This window comes from Cololabis saira, chromosome 16 (assembly GCF_033807715.1).
Source record: "Cololabis saira isolate AMF1-May2022 chromosome 16, fColSai1.1, whole genome shotgun sequence".
NCBI lineage: Eukaryota > Metazoa > Chordata > Actinopteri > Beloniformes > Belonidae > Cololabis > Cololabis saira.
Genome location: NC_084602.1, coordinates 4,094,351 through 4,116,934, shown reverse-complemented (window position 1 = coordinate 4,116,934; position 22,584 = coordinate 4,094,351). Strand labels below are relative to the sequence as shown.

Genomic DNA, 22,584 nt, shown 5'->3' with positions numbered 1-22,584 from the left:
ATGCATATATATGTTTTAAGTTTGACCAAACTTGTTATTAACCATTAATATATATGCAAACTAGGTAAAAAAATAAAAATAAAAAAAGAAATCCTTGAAACTCCAAACCAGTGGGTCAGAAAGTCTCTATTCAGGCATGTAGGAGCACTTTCACATCTTTGGGGTTTTTGATTTGTTGACCCTCCTCGAAACGTTAATAATTCACAAACACCATCAGCTTTGGTATAAAATACTTTAATAAATAATAGAGCTGTTCTAAGAACAAATAAACAAAAAAATCCACTAACAAACCAATTTTTTTGTTTCTTTTTACCAAATTTTGTACAAAATTATTACAATGTTCTGCACATTCAGCTCCTCTTGCAGGGCTAACATTGCCTAAAACGGACTCACAGAAAACAAATTTAGGTTCTCCTTGATTTCCAGCAAATAATATAGATAAAACATTTGTGACAAACATTTGAGCCTTTTTTCATTTCTCCAAACTCCTGTTGCTGAAGTAAGGACAAACATTTCTTTCTGCCTGTGTTCTAGTTGGGAAACAGACAACATCCACAACAATTAACGACATCAACAACAACTTGTTCCCTTCATTAGACCAGAAAAGATAAACAAGTAGAGGTGTGGCTACGGCGGAGGAAGAGAGAGGAAGAGAGAGGAGAGAACGCGCAGGTTCCCGCTCACCCACGCTTTGTTTAGTCTGACAATCTGGCCGTAAACTCTGCAGCCCGCGTGGCTTCCCCGCCGTCGGCAGACTCAAATTAAGTACGAGGGCATTAAAGAGCGACTGATATCAGTGATATCCAGCGGTGTGGACCCTGTGACGTGTATGTTTGAAGAAAAAATAAAAAAGAAAGATAAGATTCCTCGTTTGCAAGAGTTTGGTTTGGGACCCGACTCCTGCCAGAGCATCAGGGATATTTCCTATGTGCTTATTTATGAGTCCTGGGATCAAAAAAATCAGTTTGCAGCATAACATTTCACAAAAGACAATCATTTTTAACTTACTGGAGATTCTAAATAAACTGCTCTTTTGCAAAAATTAGTAAAAAAAAAAAAAAGAAGAAGAAAACAAGCTCTTGTGGCGTCAAAAAAAGCTTCCCGTCGCAGCTTTCTACGACCGTGCTGGAACCGTTTCACACACAGGGAGCATTAGAAGAGAGGAGCTTTCAGAACAGTTTGCATGGTTTTACAGTAAAAGCTGCACCCGGTTGCATTATTTTAACAAAGAAAATGTAGTGCAATGTGGATTAAAAGTGGAGCGAGCAGAAGAAGTGTGACAGAACTGTGCCCAGCGATACCTGCCTGTGCTCGGATCGCCTGCTCGCACCCCAGATAGCAACAGGGCTTATAAATAGACGTGTAAATAGACGCATGGGCTGGATCTCCCTGAACCAGCACCGGCTCTCCCGGACACTTCAATCAAAGACCCAAATTACATTTGAAATGTGAAAAAAAAGGGGCTTCAGCTTTGAAGAAAAGATGCAGAATGGCGTAAAAAAAAAAAAAAAAATGAAATACAAACAACTGTAACAGCTTAAACACCGAAAGTTGAACTTCGGAGGTCTCTGATTGAAGGAAAATAATCGTGATTGACAGCTCCAAACAAGCAGTTCTCTAAACACGCCATCTGTTCTCTCAACGAGTGAATAATTATATCACATCCAATAAAAGCATCATAATTGTTTTCAGCTCCGACCATTATTGGTAATGAAATGAAAATGGGAGAAATGCCTGAAAATGGGTTCGTATAAAATCTTTCATGGTTTCAAACAGACACCAATAAAAGGAATGACATAAAAAGGAACACAAAATAATCTTAATCTGTAGTATAACTATGGTACAAGCGTCACTTAACTTACTTAACTCAAATATACACAGGCATTTGTTTATATTTACACATATTTACATGATGAAAAGTTTGTTGTTAGAACTTATTTCCGTTAAAATGCATTTAGAACCAACATGAAGTTTAGGGGAAGAAAAAAAAAAAAGGAGAAATCCGGGGGTTGAAGGCACTTTTCAACCAAATCAAATCATGAAAAATCCCCAAGAGACAATGTAAGAAGGTTTATGCTTTAAAACAATGTGGAAAAAGATGTATATAATGTAAACAAAGGATTCTCACGCCGGGCGTCGCGCGGCGGATTCTGCGTCAAACTCTCAGAAGACGTCAAAGGATATCCAACGTTTGTCCAGTTGTTTTTCCTTTTTCTTTTTTTTTTTTTGCCTTTGTTTTTGATAGAAACGGCTGATTTGAAGTGGGCGTAGAAAAGGCCCGGGGTGTGGGCTAAGGCGAGACGTCAGCAGGAACCAGAACAGCTGCCAGCCGTCCACATTCACGTCAGGAACACGGACGAGAAGATTCTCCTTTCCAGCAGTCACGGTTTCAACCCCCAATCCACAAACTGGGATGTGCGCATGCCATTTGCATTTTTTTTTGTATCTATTTTTGTCTTTTTTTGGATAAAGTAAGCCTCCATGCTGCAGAGAAAGAACTTAAATAAGGTGTGAAAAACGGAAAACGATAAAAAACTAAATGAAAGCGTTTGTAATCTTCACTTTTGGTGCTTTTGGGTAGTCGGGTCGGCGTCGTGGACTCGACTCGGAAGGTCCCGTCCCTCCGTTCTACACATACTGGTCTTTGACGTCCTCGCTGAGCTTGGCAGCGTTCAGGTTTTTGTAACGGTTGTCTTTGGGGCTGTAAGGCGTCCGGTGCGGCGCCTTGACCGGCCCGGTGTGCGTTGTGCAGATCAGCCCTCCCTTGAGCGGCCCGCCCTTGTCCTGTTGCCCCAGCGCGGGGCATCTCTGGGGGGGGGGCTTGTCCCCCGCGCCCAGCGCCCGCTCCTCGTCGTCCTCGCTGTCCCCGTCCCGCCCCCCGTCCCCCTCCTCGCCCTCGGCCCCGTCGCACGTCCGCTCCGAGGGGCCCATGAGCTTCTTGCATTCGTACTGAATGTCTCTGTCTGGGAACTCCTTGAGGGCGTTGCTCCGCAGCGGCTCCAGCTGGTTGTTGACCGTGGTGTCCTCGGACCGGGCCGCTCGCCGCCGCTCTTTCTTCCTCTTCCGGATCCACCAGATGCACACGGCGATGCAGAAGATCCACAGCAGGCTGAAGACCACGCACAGGACCGGGACCAGGTAGCCTGGAAGACAGAGTTCAGGGCACACGTTAGGAGCAGTTCTGTCAGGCCATTAAAACAATGAATCTACTTTATTTTCTGGACTATAAGCAGCTACTTTTTTCATAGGTTTTCAACCATGCAGCTTATACAAAGGTGCGGCTATTCTGTGGATTTTTGCAGCCTTCTGTAAGCTGTAAATATCCACTGGGCTTACATCAAATACATCAAAACACAAGATTTTCTTTGCTTGTAATGAGAAGATAAATCTTGTCCCACTGGCAGATTTTCCTACTTATTTCAAGTGAAAATTTACTTGAAACAGGTGAAATTGTCAGATAAGTTATTTTTCTGGTGATGACTCTAAATGTTGAAATAGCAGTAAAACCACATTCATTGATGAAATGACATAAGGGATGGAAAGGGGGGATGATTTGGACCGTTTTTATTTCATCCCCCATCAACTCCAGTACTGGCCGTGTGACGTGGGGATCAGAACTCACCGACGCGAGGACACTCCACCAGCATCTCCACCTTGACCTCCACCACGGCGGCCATGGCCGTGCCGTTGAGCCGCTTGGACAGAGCGCCGGTGATGGCACTGGCCGCTTTCTGGATCTGCCCACAGTCCCCGCTCTTCAGCTGGCTCTCCTTCTCGTAAGACTGGAGAACAAACACACACATGGAGGAGGAGAGTCAGCGTTTCTACTGAATACTGAGCTTAGCTGCAAGAAAAGCAATAACAAAGAAATGGCTTAAGCCAGACACCCCACGTATAGTTGAATGGTATATCATTTATGATATATTTGTGATTTTATTTTTCCGAGACTTTTCTTTAAGTTGCGCCATGATACAGGTGTGTACCGATTTTCGTGCATGTAAGTCAAACCGTATTGTGGGGCTAGAGGCACAAAGTTTTCTAGGGGGCGCTGTTGAGCCATTAGGCCACGCCCATTAATGCAAACCATTAAATATCACATTTTTCAGCAGGCCTGGCTTGGTGCAAAATTTGGTGACTTTTGGGGCACGTTTAGGGGGAAAAAAGGCCCTCATTTCGTCAGAAGAAAAAATTCCTACAGATACAATAGGGCCTTCGCCCTGTAAGTGCTCGGGCCCTAATAAACATCAAATAACAATGTTATACCAAAATGTGATTGTTATTTCATTTTGATTTGAGGGTCCGGCCCCCAAGGTGACTGTCGGGTAAAATTCTGGCCCTCTGATAAATAAAGTTGGTGACCCCTGCAATAAAGTCTGAAGTTGAACATATCTGAAAGTTAAGCAGCTTAAATGGCAGAAGATCCTCCCTGGAACAACACGGTGAGCTGAACTGTAGAACCCTGTAAACAACAAGTACGGAGTGGTTTTCAGGTGACAAGTCCAGCTAATGATCCGTCTTAGTGAAGAGGACGTCAGCAGAGATTCAGTTAGTCCAGCGGTCGGCAACCCAAGATGTTGAAAGAGCCATATTGGACAAAAACACAAAAAACAAATATGTCTGGAGCCGTAAAAAATTAAAAGTCTTGTATCAGCCTTAGAATGAAGAAACACATGCTGCATGTAGCTATATTAGTTATAACTGGGGGAAGATGTTTTTTTCATTATGCACTTCGAGAAAAAAGTCGAAATGTCGAGAAAAAAGTCAAAATTTCGAGAAAAAAGTTGAAATGTTGAAGAAATAGTCAAAATTTTGTGAAAAGTCGAAATGTTGAAGAAATAGTCAAAATTTTGTGAAAAGTTGAAATGTTGAAGAAATAGTCAAAATTTTGTGAAAAGTCGAAATGTTGGGAAAAAATTCAAAATCTCGAGAAAAAAGTCGAAATTTCCAGAAAAAAGTCAAAATGGTGAGAAAAAAGTCAAAATTTCGAGAAAAAAGTCAAAATGTCAAGATTAAAAAGGAAAGGAAAAAGGAAGAAAAAAAGAGAAAAAAAAGAAAAAAGGAAAAAAAAGGTTAAACATTTTTTTAAACGCTCCAGGGAGCCACTAGGGCGGCGCTAAAGAGCCACATGCGGCTCTAGAGCCGCGGGTTGCCGACCCCTGAGTTAGTGGTTCAGAGAAGGAAACCACTCTAAGTCCCACTTTCCAAACGGTGCAGGTCTTGCCCGAGGCCTCGTAAGACAAGAGAAAAAGCGCATTGATCCGTCAGAATGAAAGAGCCTCTCCCGGTAACATCTGGCCGGCTGGTCCCCCCACCCCCCCCTGCTGAGAACACACAGGGTGGAGTTAACGGCCTAATAAGGTGCTGAGGGTGAGAGCAGGAGGTGGCGGGGGGGTGAAGGGGATTAGCTGTGTGCTGTGCAGTTCAATTAGGACAAACAATGGAGGAGAGGCCAGCTGTGCACCCTGCACTCCTCTTTTCTTCTGCCGCTCATCCAGGCACCTGCCTCCCGGCCCGGTGACGGGGCGCGAGAACCGCGAGCTGAGAGCACCACGCGTCCCCAACACCATGGGAATCAACGCTGAAGCTTTCTGATGCTTTCAGAGGGTTGAATATGATCTAATGGAGCTTTTCCACTAGTACATACTCAGCCCAACTCGTTTATTTTCAATACCCAGATCAGAAGTAGGAGGTTGTAGAAGCTGCTGTGACTTATTTGATTGTGTATCTAAAGGAAGAAGACAACACCACTAAAGATGTAGAACCTGGAGGAGATGATAGATGTGCTGCTGGATCTGTGGCTTGTGTTTGATATCAAGTTAAAAAATGAGAAGTTTCAAGCAGCGATGCTTTTTAATATTTGTTTGTTTGTCTCGTTGCTGCTGAAAAATCTGCTGCCGTTGCTGGTTGAATAAAATGAACAAGAATCCGTCAGAGTCTCTTTCTCTGATTTCCTCCTCCTGACTCAGACGTCTGACTCCAACCCCCCGACCAATCGGTGGCCTGTAGTGTGATGATGTCAGATACAGCCGACTCAGCAGCTTAGAACCTCAGCAGAATAGTTACAGAAAAGTATCTACTAAGCATCTCTCTCACGATCAACCTGCGGTTCCCGTCCATTTATCTGCAATTAATGAACCACCTTCACGTGAAAAAAGTCGAAATGTCAAGATTAAAAAGGACAGGAAAAAAGAAAAAAAGAGAAAGGAAAAAAGAAAAAAGAAAACAAGGAAAAAAGAAAAAAAAGAGAAAAAAAGGAAAAAAAAGGTCAAATATTTTTTTAAAAGCTCCAGGAGCCACTAGGGCGGCGCTAAAGAGCCACATGCGGCTCTAGAGCCGCGGGTTGCCGACCCCCGTTCTAGGACAATACGGCCCACCCATTTTTGTCGTGGCCCACCCAAAACAATATTTCTGCCCACGCCACTGGCATCATGATGATGTCATGTACGGTTACGGGTCACGAATACAGCAGCAAATGGAGCGCGGAGCGAAAGGCATCAAACAGCAGGACAGTAAGTACAGAGGTAAGTTTGCTGACGCAGGTGTGTGAGAGATCTGTGTTTCTCCAGCAGCTCCGTGGCCTCCAGGTCTGGCTGGATCTGTGCATTGAGATGAACAAACACTCGTCCTCAGGCTGCACTTTCCCATCGTTTTCAACTCTCAGGTTGAGATTGTAGTAATTATCCTTTCATACCACTGATCTAGGTACGGGTCAGCCGCTCTGGTCGCCCTCCTGAGTTTAACAGTGAAACAAAAAGAGCTGCGTCATGTTCTGGCCCCAACCAGTTCCCTGGGAGTGGGAACTATTTCAGGTCCAATACAGACCAGTATTCCCAGTACGGGAGTTGAGGGGGATGAGGGGGGATGAGGGGGGATGGCATCCCCCCCTGAAATAAAAACGGTCCAAATCATCCCCCCTGTAAAACTGCCATCCCCCCTTTCCATCCCTTATGTCATTTCATCAATGGATGTGGTTTTACTGCTATTTCAACATTTAGAGTCATCACCAGAAAAATAACACCAGAAAAATAACTTATTTGACAATTTTCACCTGTTTCAAGTAGATTTTCACTTGAAATAAGTAGGAAAATCTGCCAGTGGGACAAGATTTATCTTCTTATTACAAGCAAAAAAATCTTGTTCCACTGGCAGATTTTTCTACTTATTTCAAGTGAAAATCTACTTAAAACAGGTGAAAATTGTTGTTTTTTCCAGTGATGAGTCTTTTTTAAGTATAATGAGATTTATTTTACTAAAATGAGACATTTTAACTAGAAATAAGACAAATATTCTTGTTAAGATTGTGAGTTTTTGCAGTGATCCATGTTACTTATCCTGTGAAGGACAGAGTCATATTGATAAGTTCAGAAAAGTGTTTTTTATTGTTGTGTTTTGATGTATTTGATGTAAGCCCAGTGGATATTTAAAGCTTACAGAAGGCTGCATTTAACTGCTGCTATGTCATTCCTGCAGTATTTCTGCAGCTGTTTTGGTCACTGCTATTATTTGTAATATATTACATTATTTGTAATCAGCACAAATTATCTGTCCCCATATGATAAAATCCACCATCCCCCTGATTTCTTTTTACAACTCCAGTACTGGTCATTCCCACTTGGAAATGTGCATAAGTGAGAAAGCAGACGGTATTAAAATGGTTCTGGTACAATTCTTAATCTTTGACTGCAATGTTTCACCTCACCTCTCATGTGAGGGGGTTGGAGGACGTGCTAACGCACTTCATTGCTCTTTACGTTGCTTGCTAATATTATACACTGCAAAAACTCAAAATGTTACCAAGAATATTTGTCCTATTTCTAGTTAAAATGTCTAATTTTTAGTCAAAAAATCTCATTACACTTAAAACAAGACTCATCACTGGAAAACAACAACAATTTTCACCTGTTTCAAGTAGATTTTCACTTGAAATAAGTAGAAAAATCTGTCAGTGGAACAAGATTTTTTTGCTTGTAATGAGAAGATAAATCTTGTTCCACTGGCAGATTTTTCTACTTATTTCAAGTGAAAATTTACTTGAAACAGGTGAAAATTGGTCAAATAAGAAGTTATTTTTCTGGTGATGACTCTTGTTTTAAGTGTAATTAGATTTTTTGACTAAAAATGAGAAATTTTAACTAGAAATAAGACAAATATTCCTGGTAAGATTTTGAGTTTTTGCAGTGTATATACGTTTTAACTACATTGAAAAATGAAGGAAGAGCTGCTGCTGCAGGACGAGTGGTTCCAAGTGGGAGTGATTCCTTTCTTCTTGTAGTTTTAAAGAAAGCCTTGTTGTAGGTTTGGGTGCACGTCAGGAGCCGCCACTCCTTTTCCTGTATCTGTCCCTCACAAACACCAGAGGAACGACACATAATCCCCTCTATTAAGAGCTTAGAGCCCCAAAGAGGACCATTTCTCTCAAGTATGGGTGGCCGAGGAAGACTTACAATGAGAAAGAAGAGGGAATAAAAAACAGAAAAGAAAGCAAAGAAAAGCATGAATGTAAAAGAGGTGAGGGAAAGGCAAAGGGAGGACAAATAGAGCAGGAGATAAAAACCATTCTGGGTGGAAAAGAAGGAAAATAAGCAGAGAGACAGGTGTTGCAGCAGAGGGGATAAGCCTCTTCCAGATGTTGCTCAAACCTTCAAACCTTTCTCAATTTTGAAACAAAAAGGCATGAAATAAAACACAAATATTTCTCTGTACGTGATTTGTAGACGTAGTCGTAGACTGAATATGTGTCAGAGTTAGGGCTGGGGATCTTTAAAGGGGACCTATTATGGCATCTAATACCTATTTTAGACAGTCCTTGAATGTCTTAAAAACAAGCTTTTGATTGTTTTTGCTAAATAAATGAGAAATTCAGCCTCTGATTCATGTCTTTATCTTCCCATTCTCTAACCTCATTATCTATGCAGGATTCTGAGTGGGTGGAGCTATGATAATGAGGCTCTGTGCTGATTGGCTGCCTGAATGACGCGATACACCGCTATGAGAAAATGGCAAATGGCATGGAAAACAAGATTCGATTTGATCCGATTTGATTCCGATATTGATTTGGGTTAATGTTATTAAAACTGTTTTTTCAGCTGTTGCATGAATTATATGACTGTAGTTCTGCAACATATTAATACTAGTATTATATTGAGATTAAACAGCAAGTATTGCAGCTAATGATGCTGTAAGGACCAATCAGCTCCCAGAATGCTGATAGAACTGCTTTAAGAAACATTGTGGGTCAGATTTATAAAACAGATCCAGGGAGGAAACTGAGGACGTGTGAAATCGATTTAAATCTTTCCCACATTCCGTTTTAATTTTTTCCATTTTCAGTTTTTAATTTTTGAGAACTTTATGCAAATTTCACCCCAAGACAGTATATAAAGTAATGAAATATAGACAATTTATAACTGAAAACTTTAATGTTTTCATACCTTTAAACATATTTAAAGGCAAAAATATGGCACTAGTTATTCTCGTGTCCAACAAAACATCCTTTTTTGGGCATAAACAAAAAAATACCAAAAGTTGTAAAGATGAAAAAAATAAAATAAAATTGATCTTTAGACATACAAATCGATTTTTAGGAATTAATATGAGAATTGATTTAGATTTGGAATATTCATTTTTTTCAACACAGGCCTAGTCAAAATATAACCTTTTTATATGCATTGGTCAGAACATGTGTCCAACTGAGGTGACGTGCACGAGTGTCCAGCAGGAACAACCAGGGCCAGCCTTCCTGGCTCTGAAACAGCACTGATGTTTGGGTGGATGTGAAAGTGTGGGCAGGTGTGTGTGTCAGTTACCATGGCGACCTCCACAGCATCACTGTTGGAGTAGGATAAGTCACAGAGGATGAGCAGCGCTCGCTCCTCGGCCAGTGTCCGCGTCACGGGGAGATACCGCAGCTCGGAGCAGATGTTCTCCACGGTGGTGCCCTGCAACACATTCAACATCACATTTGATTTGATTTGAAGCTCAAAGTTGCAAAAATCCTGACGTAGGAAGTGATTTTGGGAACATGCCGGGTCACGTATTCACCTGTGGTACTCTGTCCTTCTTGAAGATGAGTGTGATGTGGGCGCAGCTGTTGTCCAGGTAAGCGGTGTTGGGCTCGCAGGGCGTGTGCCGGGGCATGGGGGGGTCCGGTGTGGAGCACACCCCCCACTGGTGACAGGGCGGGGAGAAGCAGGTCAGGAACTGGTGCTGGACGCACTCGTGTCCTCCGGAGCAGGACTGGGGCGGAGGCTCCGCCTCCGGAACGCTCTTGGGGAGGATGCAGGGCCGCCGGCCGCACCTCACCTGGAAGAAGAACACAGTGGTTAGATGGAATAATACAGCTTCCTCTGACCTTTATCTGTCCAAGCACTCAAAATCTTACCAGGAATATTTGTCTTATTTCTAGTTAAAATGTCTCATTTTTAGTAAAAAAATCTCATTACACTTAAAACAAGACTCATCACTGGAAAAAACAACAATTTTCACCTGTTTCAAGTAGATTTTCACTTGAAATAAGTAGAAAAATCTGCCAGTGGAACAAGACTTTTTTGCTTGTAATGCAAAGATAAATCTTGTCCCACTGGCAGATTTTTCTACTTATTTCAAGTGAAAAGGACAGTGGAAAGGTGGATACGCAACCATTACCCACTGAATGCTGGGAAAAACACAAAAACAGCAGGTACACTGCAAAAACTCAAAATCTTACTAAGAATATTTGTCTTATTTCTAGTTAAAATGTCTCATTTTTAGTCAAAAAATCTCATTACACTTAAAACAAGTGTCATTACCAGAAAAATAACTTATTTGACAATTTTCACCTGTTTCAAGTATTTTCACTTGAAATAAGTAGAAAAATCTGCCAGTGGGACAAGATTTATCTTCTCATTTTTTTTTACTAAAAATGAGACATTTTAACTAGAAATAAGACAAATGTTCTAGTTAAGATTTTGAGTTGTTGCAGTGCTCGGTTCATCCATAAGTAAGCAGAACATAAAACAGAGAAGAGTGAGCGGTGAAACCTTAGAGCAGTGCACGTTTCCGTTGACGCAGTGGCAGGTGTTGCACTCCTCCTCCCACCGGCTCCCGTGAGGGTACTGCAGGTCGGCGTGACGGCACGACTTCCCCACACCGATGACTGGAGGAAACACAGAAAGATGTCATTATTAGATGGTGTTACTGCCTCTCTGAGGCCCCGTTTACACGGAGCAAAAACGGCGGTGTTTTCATGCGTTTTGGGTGTTCGTTTACACGAAAACGAAGCTCAAAGTCTCCAAAAACCATCATTTCTGAAAACTCCGGCCAAAGTGGAGATTTGCAAAAACTCAGTTTTCACACGTTTCATTTGTTGATGTTTTTTCCAGGATTCTGATTGGCTAGCATGACTTTATCTTCTCGTTACACTGCCCCCTGCAGGTTTGGCTGCACCTTAACAGCTATTTATGCAGGTTCGTGTAAATGAAGAGATTTTTCAAAAGGTAGAGGGGGAAATATCCGTTTTTGTAAATACCCGGCTATGTGGAAACGTGGCGTTATTCTGGGTCTGTGGCTCCTTAAAAGGTTTTATATGACGGAATTTACCGAGTTCCATGGTCTGGAACTGGAACTGGTCACCCTGAGGACAAGATGAACCAGCCCAAGGGAGAACATCTCTGACTGGAGACGACTACCGGACATGCAAAGGCTTTTATGGCAGCAGGAGTAGAGGGGGAAAGCCCTGGTATACGCATAATCCATCCATCCATTATCTACACCCGCTGTATGCTTTGCTGGCTCTGCTGGAGCCACATACATACAAACAACCAGACACACTCACACTCACACCTACACCTACGGGGCAATCTAGAACCATCAATTAACCTAGTATTCATTTATTTAAATTTTATTGTTGGCTTTATCTCGAACAACAACAAATCACCATCAAATTAAAAGCGTCAAAATATCCAAAAAAGCTAAACAATTTAACAGTCTCATCCAGACATGAAGAACAACAGCAAAATAATGTGTTGGAGAGGGACCAGGAGGAAGCAGAACGCTTATTTAGTCCTGTCCCTTCCTCACTATATCATATCATATGCCATAGAAAATATAAGAATTAAAAATTAAAATAAAATAAAATAAGAAAAGAAAGAAAAGACAAAATAATAACAAAAAAATAAATAAATACAACACAAACAATTAATAAACAAAGATCAAGGCATAATTAAACTAGCCTCCTTCAATATCCTAAACTCAAAATGCATGTTCTTGGACTGTAGAAAATCTTTGTCTTATTTCTAGTTAAAATGTCTGATTTTTTGTCAAAAAATCTCATTACACTTAACACAAGACTCATTACCAGAAAAATAACTTGTTATTTGACAATTTTCATCTGTTTCAAGTAGATTTTCACTTAAAATAAGTAGGAAAATCTGCCAGTGGAACAAGATTTATCTTCTCATTACAAGCAAAAAAATCTTGTTCCACTGGCAGATTTTTCTACTTATTTTAAGTGAAAATGTATTTGAAACAGGTGAAAATTGTCAAATAACAAGTTATTTTTCCAGTGATGAGTCTTGTTTTAAGTGTAATGAGAGTTTTGACTAAAAATGAGACATTTTAACTAGAAATAAGACAAATATTCTTGTTAAGATTTGGAGTTTTTGCAGTGGGAGGAAGCTGGAGTACCCGGAGAGAACCCATGCAAGCACGGGGAGAACATGCAAACTCCACACAGAAAGATCTTGCCGGGCCTGGGAGTGGAACCGGGAACCTTCCTGCTGTGAGGCAACAGATCTAACCACCCAGCCCATAATGCATCTCTCAAACCTTACTTTCCGACATTTTGCAGAACTAAAGCTCCAAACATGCGCAGCGTCCGACAGCCAGTCATCGTATGAACGCACACAGCTCCGGTAAGCAGCTGAGTCATGCTTTACTCACACTCCTGGCAGCGAGGCCCGGCCTGTCCCAGAGGACAAACGCAGCGGTAGCCGTTGATCTCGTCTACGCAGGTGGAACCTTCGCTGCACGGAGACGACTGGCACTCATCTATATCTGAGGACAGTAGAAAGGTGGTTAGTAACCATTACTATAAAACACAAAAACAGCAGGTGCACTGCAAAAACTCTTACCAGGAATATTTGTCTTATTTCTAGTTAAAATGTCTCATTTTTAGTCAAAAAATCTCATTACACTTGAAACAAGAGTCATTACCAGAAAAATTACTTATTTGACCATTTAGAGACTCCAACCCTGACCTTATGCGTTACATTAACGCACATCCTAAGTCACTTTTGCACAGACTCATATCCGGCACTTTAAAAACCTCATGTTGTACATTTTCTGTCTTATATATTGCTCTTGTATTGTATTGCACCAATCACCACAACAAATTCATTGTGTGTGTTTAACAAACTTGGCAATAAACCTTTTTCTGATTCTGATTCTGAATTTTCACCTGTTTCAAGTAAATTTTCACTTGAAATAAGTAGAAAAATCTGCCAGTGGAACAAGATTTATCTTCTCATTACAAGCAAAAAAATCTTGTTCCACTGGCAGATTTTTCTACTTATTTTAAGTGAAAATCTACTTGAAACAGGTGAAAATTGTAGTTTTTTCCAGTGATGAGTCTTGTTTTAAGTGTGTTAAGATTTTTTTTTTTTTTACTAAAAATGAGACATTTTAACTAGAAATAAGACAAATATTCTTGTTAAGATTTTCAGTGTTTGCAGTGTAGCTGTTCTGCACTGCATCTCCGTTCTGCTCTGCGGGCTCTGAGAAACACATGTCTCCTTTTAAATCTTAAGTGACTGACGGAATTCAGAGTCTCACTTTCTGCAAAATGGGTGGACAGCAGTCTGGTTGAAACGGATAAGTGGTTCTGAAAGGGCCGGTCTGTGATTCGTGTCCCAGAATGCCGCGGGAGAGCGCACTGACCCGTCTGACGGGCCTGGGCTCCGGACCCTCGGATCAGCCGCCGAGGTGAGGGGTTAAGACCGTCTTCCTAAAAGGCTTCCTAATCTGTGGCCCTGAAACAAAGGGCCGGCGGTCCCGGCGCCGCGGCCTCTCACCCCCGAGCTCCCGCCCCCCTGACCCCGGCCCCCCGACCACCGGCCCCCCGGCCCCCTCGGCCCCCGGCCACCGGCCACCAGCCCCCCGGCCCCCCGGCCCCCAGCCCCCGGCCCCCAGCCCCCCGGCCCCCGCTGCTTCCCAGGAACTCACTGATGCGGCAGTCCGGCCCGGCGAATCCCGACGCGCACTCACAGCGGAACCAGTTCACGCCGTCCACGCAGACGCCGCCGTTGTAGCTGCAGAGGAGAGACAGTTAGACGGCTGAGACAAAACTTTCCAGACACCACTGGGGCCTCAAGGGACACCTGGGGACAAGGCTGTGTACAGGACTGTCTCAGAAAATTAGAATATTGTAATAAAGTTCTTTATTTTCTGTAATGCAATAAAAAAAACAAAAATGTCATACATTCTGGATTCATTACAAATCAACTGAAATATTGCAAGCCTTTTATTATTTTAATATTGCTGATTATGGTTTACAGCTTAAGATTAAGATTCCCAGAATATTCTAATTTTTTGAGATAGGATATTTGAGTTTTCTTAAACTGTAAGCCATGATCAGCAATATTAAAATAATAAAAGGCTTGCAATATTTCAGTTGATTTGTAATGAATCCAGAATGTATGACATTTTTGCATTACAGAAAATAAAGGACTTTATCACAATATTCTAATTTTCTGAGACAGTCCTGTATGAGTGGAATTAATTTCCCAAACACATCACACAGATAAACAGCATAAGAACATTCAAATTATTAGTTAAGCAACATTTTTTGAATCGCACTGCAAAAACTCAAGAATATTTGTCTTATTTCTAGTATAAAATGTCTAATTTTTAGTCAAAAAAATTTCATTACACTTAAAACAAGACTCATCACTGGAAAAAACAACAATTTTCCCCTGTAGATTTTCACTTAAAATAAGTAGAAAAATCTGCCAGTGGAACAAGATTTTTTGGCATGTAATAAGAAGATAAATCTTGTTCCACTGGCAGATTTTTCTACTTATTACAAGTGAAAATTTTCTTGAAACAGGTGAAAATTTTCAAATAACAAGTTATTTTTCTGGTAATGACTCTTGTTTTAAGTGTAATGGGATTTTTTGACTAAAAATGAGACATTTTAACTAGAAATAAGACAAATATTCCTGGTAAGATTTTGAGTTTTTGCAGTGCAGTATACAGTAAGTAAAATAATAGAACATTGAAATAGAGATCACTTAAACAGCAGCTGCTGAGACTGATTGTCTGAAATGCTGGAAATTGAAACATAGTGGGTTATGACTGTTGTTGAATTATTTTTTTCTTTCTTTTTTCTGTATTAGATCAGTTGTGAAGTTCTAGACTGCAAATAAAATTAAATGGTGTTCTGCTTTTCAGACTTTTTGGCGACCTCAGATGAATCTTAACTGTGCAGAGTTTTGGTTTTGTTTTGTGTTATGTATTTTGTGGAATGTTTTTTGCACACTATTTTTGATTTGATATTCTTTTTATCTAGCGGAAATGTATTTGGTTTGCTTTTATTATGTTATGTTTAGTACTGTATTATTTTAAAATGTTGGCAGACCCCTGTTGGCAGACCCCAGGAAGAATAGCTGCAGTCATGCTGTAGCTAATGGGGATCCTAATTAAACAATTAACTGGAACTGGAATGAATCCGTCCATAATCTTTGTTAGTTCAGTTCAATTATCTGTGTCCATCCTACTTTTTAAGCTCATTAGTGATTTCATTAGTGATTTTCAAATATTGTAGACAGTCAACTGCATTCTTGTCTATCTCAACTCTGTAACGCACAAGTTTATGTGTATAGCACAATTCAACACAAAGTGCTTTACATCAACATTAAAAGAGGCAAGACACAATTAAACAGTAAATAACAAATAAAATTAAATAAAATGATAAGAACAGAGGTAAAATAATAAAAAGAACAAGTTGTTAAAAAGTAAGGGCAGTAGAGTACAGCAGGTAAGTATTTAATTTAAGAGTAGCTTCAGTAACAGTAATGTTTTTAGGCCTGATTTAAAGGATCTACAGTTGGATCAGACCTCAGGTCTGCAGGAAGTTTGTTCCACACTGAAAACGTTCAAATGTGTGAAGTTCCAGCACCAGTAAAACCCGGTGCTGCTGGACGTGGATCTACTGCTCATGTTGGGACTCTGCCCTCTCTCTCCAGCGCTCTGCCCTGCTGTCGGCTCAGGCCTAAGCTGATCCCAGATCAATGTCCAGGTTTCATATGTAAATGTGTGCAGACCACATACTGAGCCCCTGACCCCCGGCTCTAGACGCAGCCCCGGGTCGTCACTGCTGAATAGTGAGGGCGGCATCTCTTCACATGCTCCTTCCCTTCTCTCTGCCTCCCGGCCCTAACACCCAAACCACCGCTAAGCCACCTGTCACTCACTGGAGGAGGTGACGGGGAGGGGGGGGCTTTTGTCCAGGGCATCTTTTGAAGCTGAAGCATGTTTTTTTGGTTTATTCTTTTAGTAAAAAGTGAAAAAATATCATTATTATTGTTTCAATGTCTTGTTTTCCACAGAAAACAAAGCAAATATGTGTGATTCAAATGAATGTGTAAATGAATGTGTAAAACATCCTGCACCAAGGCCAAGGTGAGACCTGCAGCCCTGAACCCCGCGGAGGTGAGACCTGCGGAGATGCAGCATCACAAGCAGGATTCACGTGTTTCAGGCTTCTTTCACTTTGAAAGGGAGTTGGATCAAATCATCTTATTTTGAGATATAAGCAATATTACAATGTATGTGCGTGTTATCAGGTGTAATGGCATTTTTAGGTTAGAAATAAGTCTTAGTAATGTCAATTAACATCTAACATATCATGTATATTTATAATTGCTCTTTAACTAAACAAAAATATCTTTTATCCGATTACTCGATTAATCGATGGAATTTTCAGTAGAATACCCGATTACTAAAATATTCCATAGCTGCAGCGCTAGTTGATAGTATGCAGTATGGCACCATGAAAGCAACTATAGTAAACCATAATCAGAAGTCGGTCACATGACCCCTTTGACTGGCTTTTGCTGTAGCGGTGCACTATGGGATATAAAGATACTTGTCGGACGGTGTAACTGCCTCCATACTGTGTACTGTGTACTACATTTTGATAAATTTGATATATTATATGTGCTTTCAAAAACAGCCCATGTGTGCAAATGCAACGCCAAACTTTAGGCAGATTCCTCAACATTCAAATCAGCAAGAGAGGAAAACAATAAACAGGTTTCCATAGAAACAGACGGAAGAAACCCTCTCTTCAGTGGAAGGATAACACAAGAGGAAGGCGATTTAGAACCGAATAAAAGACAAGCATACATCAACATCCCCTCTGAGATGTGAAAACTGCCTTTCTGAAGCCAAGACTGGCCAAAAGGTTGACATTTATAAGATGATGAACTTACCAGGGATGTGGGTTGCAGTCATCGACATCTGTTGGAGGGAACAGGGTGACAGTTAAGTTTAACTCTGAAATGCTATCAAACGTAAGAGCTCAGTTGTCACAGATCTGAGTTCAAAGCTTCAACGTGATTTCTGCAGGGTCAGCACTAGGTAGGGATGGGCGGTATGGACTAAAAAATGTATCACGATCATTTCTGGCATTTATCCTGATAACGATAAAAATGACGATAAAAGAAATACCAATTCAACTCCATCTTTTTAACTATAAATCTATCACCAGATTCAGTCTTTGGAGCCCCCAAATCACTGCTCTAAAAGATACTAAATGCTACTAAACTACACCAATTAAATTGAATTGATAAAAACCAATTAAATGAGTTACACCTGTACTGCAAAACTGGAATGACTCAAATGAAACAAGTTTGAAATGTAAGAACAGATTCAACATTTATTCAAACTGTATGGCTTAAACAGTGGGATAACAGTGCAAACAGCAAAAGTACCATTGTCCTTCAAGTTTTCTCAGCTTATAAAATCACAAAGTAGAAAAAAATACAACCTGATAAATAAAGAAACAGGACAAATAAATAAAAGTTCACTGAAAATAAAATCCAATCAGTGATGACCTCTTCTAATATAAATAAAATGTGCAGATTAACCTGTGGTTGGAACATGCCACAAATTAGATACTATTGCAATTTTTTTTCGTAATAGTCAAACGTTATATCAAAATGTAACAACCATTTCCTTCTGTTTTTGCAGACTGCATATAATAGATGATGTTTGCTCCTCGTCTCTCTTTAAATCCAAACCAGTTCCAGAGCTGGAGCCTCGTTTAACAACGAGCTCCTCGCTCTCAGATCCGCCTTCCGCCATGTTTGTTACACAAAAACCTCATCAATGGGAATTTATCGTTTTTACCGCGAGATGACAAATTCTTATCGTGGGGTATATATCGTGAAGGGTAAAATATCGCCCATTCCTAGCACTAGGCAAACTCTGGATGTGTCTATATCACGGTCAAACAAATAAAGGTGACGTACTTTGAGCACAAGTGGGCCCCTCCCAGCCGTCTTTGCAGATGCAGGTGAAGGAGCCGCCCCCGCCCACGCACGTCCCTCCGTTCTGACACGGGCCCGAATCACAGGAGCTGTTTTTGGCTGAAGAAAACAACAACAGAAACAAGATTGGCTCACAGAGATGTTTCCCGACCTCAGAGAGAGCTCAGATCTGAACGGTGCGGCCGTGTCTCACCTGTGTTGCAGGTGTTCCCGCCCCAGCCGGAGGAGCAGCTGCACAGGAAGGAGTCTCCGTGGTCGTAGCACGTCCCGCCGTTGCTGCACGTGTTGGAGTCGCACTGGCTCTCACCTGCACACACGCAGCACGGTAAAAAATGATTGAAACAGCCGACTTCCTGCCCGGGGGCGTGACAGCGACGGCAACGTGCACCACAGAAGAAGAACCGGTGACGCACAGCAAACAGAAGACGTCTAATAGCAAAAAAAAGGTTTGTCGTGTTGCTGCGCCGAACAGCAACACGACAAACCTGCGGATCATGTTGACACAGAACTGTCATGTTTTTTTTATTTTAACTTTTGTACTACGGTACAAATGCACAAGTGATCCATTATAGTGTTGCTAAGTTTAATTGCTCCGTTCATTTCTATGTGAAGTAACATGCCACGTGTTATAGGCATGAAAATAAAAATAATGAAAAATTGCCAACAGGTATTTCTGTATTTCTACGTCTTACTGAATCGATATCGAAGCATTTAAATCAATATGGAATCGATATATCGAATCGAAACCTAAAGAATCGAAATCGAATCGTTCTTAACAATACCCAGCCCTAATATACACACACACACACATATATATATATATATATATATGTATATATATATATATTAATAAAATAAATATATATATATATATATATATATATATATTAAAATATATATGATATTATATATTAAAAATGCATATATGCCTTAGGTTTTTAACAACTTGGTATTAACCATTAATATATATGCAGACAAAACAAGACACTTCCTCTCCTTCTTTTGAGCAACATTGAACAATAATCCCCAGTGCCAGCGTGTGTCTTGTAAGCGTGCATCGTATCAGATCTCAACGTACGTGAGTGGCAGGTCTTTCCCTTCCAGTTGTCCACGCAGTCGCAGTAGAAGTCGTTCAGCATGTCCACACAGCGCCCTCCGTTCTCACACGGGTTCCTGCTGCACTCGTTCACATCTGGGACACGGGAAACAGCACATCTCAGGTATCGCATGAGTTTCCCCACGCACGGTTGGGAGTTTCATTCCCCACGCACGGTTGAGAGGCGGCTCGTGGGGACACGTCCCCACGAGCCGCCTCCCAACCGTCACCATCACCATCAGGGACTCACTTACCCTGGATTTACACTGGATTCACACTGAAAGCGTCATAGTCAATTTGAAGTTGAAAAATCTGAACTTTATGCAAATGAGCAGGGACGACGCTGAGGCAGCGTCCAATCACAGACCGGGATTCCTGAAGCAAGAAGCCTCAATGCAGATTGTACTTTCATGTACACACAAACGTACTCTCATTCACATGCGTACAGGAGCAGAGCTGTGCACTAACAAACTTATTTTATCAGGAATTAATATATTTCATCCAGCAAACTGACATTTTTGCTGATTTGACTGCCGTTTTTACCTGAACTGCTCATGTGAAACAGTAACTGATGGTTGAGGAGCTGGATGGTCCCAACAATTTTATTTGCTACATCGATCCAACGCTAAATAATTAAAAACCATGCTTATTAATCAGTTATTATGACCAAACCCGCTGGGACCCGGTGTGTCAGTGTTACCCAGACAGACTGCAGCTTCACCGTTACCAACGATGATGGTTGCTGTTGATCCAGGACCAACCTGGTTAAGGAGCATCAAACTCACTCTTATCTATGCGGAAATAACGCTGAAATATAAAGAAGGGGTTGAAATGATGGTGAAATAGGAAACTGAAGATGTGCAGCTGTATATAGATATATGTAGACTATATGCACTTTGTTCCCTCCAGTTCTGCAGCGCAGCTTTAGCCCCGCCCACTGCAGGCGTCTGCAGGCGTCACCAAGCAGCGATGCAGGAATCCTCAGCCTCTACAGGTGATTTTTGACGCTTTCAGTGTGAATCCAGGGTTCGGCAGCAGGGCTGTTGTTGTGTTGTTGCCCCCCCCCCACACCCGCCCCACTCACCCGTGTCACACAGGCCCCCCTCCCAGCCGCCGGGGCAGAAGCACTGGAAGGAGTTGATGCCGTCGATGCAGGTTCCTCCGTTCTTACAGGGGGACGATGCACAGTCGTTGATGTCTGCAGGAAAACGGGGGAGACGTTCAGCTGTCTCTAAACACATCCCTTTGTATTTCTTTCTTTTCTTCTTTCAAAAATGTGCAAATAAATAAATCAAATCAAATCACCATTGAGCAACTCAGATTACAATCCCCTTAAACAACATTGTCAACATCAGTTCAAGTCTCCAGAAACGGACTGAACAACCAACCCTCCCTAGCGTCACAGAGCCAGTGACACATGCAGACAGGTTTTAAATGTTAACTCTCATGTTTCCTTCCCCGTGTCTTCCCTTCCCCTCTAAACAGACAGTGATGATTAAGAGTCCAGATCACCACGAGAGCTGCGGTTCCCACTGACGGTAACTGCTGATAAATATAGTCTGAGTGTGTTGGTGTGTGTGTGTTGGTGTGTTTGTGTGTGTGTGTTGGTGTGTTGATGTCTGAGTGTGTTTGTGTGTTTTTGTGCGCGTGGAGCTAATAATGACTCACTCTCGTGGCAGTAGGTGCCGGTGAAGCCCGGCTCGCAGGAGCAGCTGAAGTTCCCGGCAGTGAGGCTGATGCAGCGGCCGTGGGGGCCGCACACGTTGGACGAGATGTGCCACACCCGTTGCTGGGTGTCGTTGGTCGCCACGGCGACGGTACAACTGTCTATCACTTGGGAGGGGAAGAAGACGAGACAATCAGTGGGGAGAAAGTTTTAATTATTAGGGCCTGAGCACTTACAGTGCGAAGGCCCTATTGTATCTGTAGGAATATTTATTTATTTATTTTTCTTCTGACGAAATGAGGGCCTTTTTTCCCCCTAAACGTGCCCCAAAAGTCACCAAATTTTGCACGCAAGTCAGGCCTGGCGAAAAATTTGATATTTAATGGTTTGCATTAATGGGCGTGGCCTAATGGCTCAACAGCGCCCCCTAGAAAACTTTGTGCCTCAAGCCCCACAATACGGTTTGACGTACATGCACGAAAATCGCTACACACCTGTATCATGTCACAACTTAAAGAAAAGTCTCTTGGCGCCATGGCCTAAACTGAACAGCCGGCCATTTTGAATTAATCGTGTAATTTTGGCGCAATTTATGCCATTTCTTCGGCCGCTTCTTCGCCTGAACCGTAACGTGCACCCAGGTGTGTTATACACTAAAATGTGCGTCTACATCCTGTGACGTCGCGCATTACTTTTCTCAGTCAAAAGCGTTACCGTGGCGACGATAGACGCCAAAAAGCGCGCCCGCCCTTTCTTCTGATTGGTCCATATCTGATAGTTCCTACTTCCTGCCATAACTTTTGAATAGTTTGGTATAGAGAGTTGTGGGTTGTTTCATCCACTAAATGTCCAGGCCTGAAGAATCTACATGAAAGTCATACAAACTTCCACTGCAGCACGTCTGAACATGCACAAGGGTGGAGGGACCGTTCATCGCTGCTTGCAGCTTTAATTTGTCATTTTCTTGGATAGAAACCAACCTGAAAGTCAGATCTGATACTCACCTTTACACTGGTTGGTCTTGCAGTGGTCCTTGAGCTGCGAACAAGTTCTGCCCTCGTAGTCGTCCGGGCAGCTGCAGTAGAAGTCTCCCATCACGCTGTGGCACTGGGCCTTGTTGTGGCACGGGTTCGGGCTGCAAGGATCATTCTGCACCTGAAGAGAGGGAAACAGCAGGTTGGACACATTCTGCCTATCTGCAAAATCTAACGTACGATGTTGGTCCTTGTTTTTTCCAGGATGGTTTACAGCAGGGGTAGGGAAGCCACAGCCCTGCACGTTTGAGGTGTTTCCTT

At 42.0% G+C, this 22,584-nt stretch overlaps 1 protein-coding gene across 2 annotated transcripts in view; it reads right to left on the bottom strand.

The window, feature by feature from the left end:
* Positions 1 to 236: 236 nt before the first annotated feature.
* The window catches only part of LOC133462966 (protein jagged-2-like), a 75,808-nt gene continuing 53,460 nt past the window's right edge, over positions 237 to 22,584 (bottom strand). For both annotated transcript variants that reach the window (XM_061744521.1, XM_061744522.1), the window contains 14 exons: positions 22,294 to 22,444; positions 21,292 to 21,456; positions 20,708 to 20,821; positions 19,606 to 19,719; positions 18,721 to 18,834; positions 18,510 to 18,626; positions 17,469 to 17,496; positions 14,200 to 14,285; positions 12,919 to 13,032; positions 11,019 to 11,134; positions 10,042 to 10,302; positions 9,807 to 9,938; positions 3,623 to 3,782; positions 237 to 3,143 (listed from right to left, as the gene is read on the bottom strand). In XM_061744521.1, the coding sequence (XP_061600505.1) occupies positions 2,629 to 3,143; positions 3,623 to 3,782; positions 9,807 to 9,938; positions 10,042 to 10,302; positions 11,019 to 11,134; positions 12,919 to 13,032; positions 14,200 to 14,285; positions 17,469 to 17,496; positions 18,510 to 18,626; positions 18,721 to 18,834; positions 19,606 to 19,719; positions 20,708 to 20,821; positions 21,292 to 21,456; positions 22,294 to 22,444 (2,187 nt within the window). In that variant the 3' untranslated portion in view covers positions 237 to 2,628. The remainder of the gene's footprint in view (positions 3,144 to 3,622; positions 3,783 to 9,806; positions 9,939 to 10,041; positions 10,303 to 11,018; positions 11,135 to 12,918; positions 13,033 to 14,199; positions 14,286 to 17,468; positions 17,497 to 18,509; positions 18,627 to 18,720; positions 18,835 to 19,605; positions 19,720 to 20,707; positions 20,822 to 21,291; positions 21,457 to 22,293; positions 22,445 to 22,584) is intronic.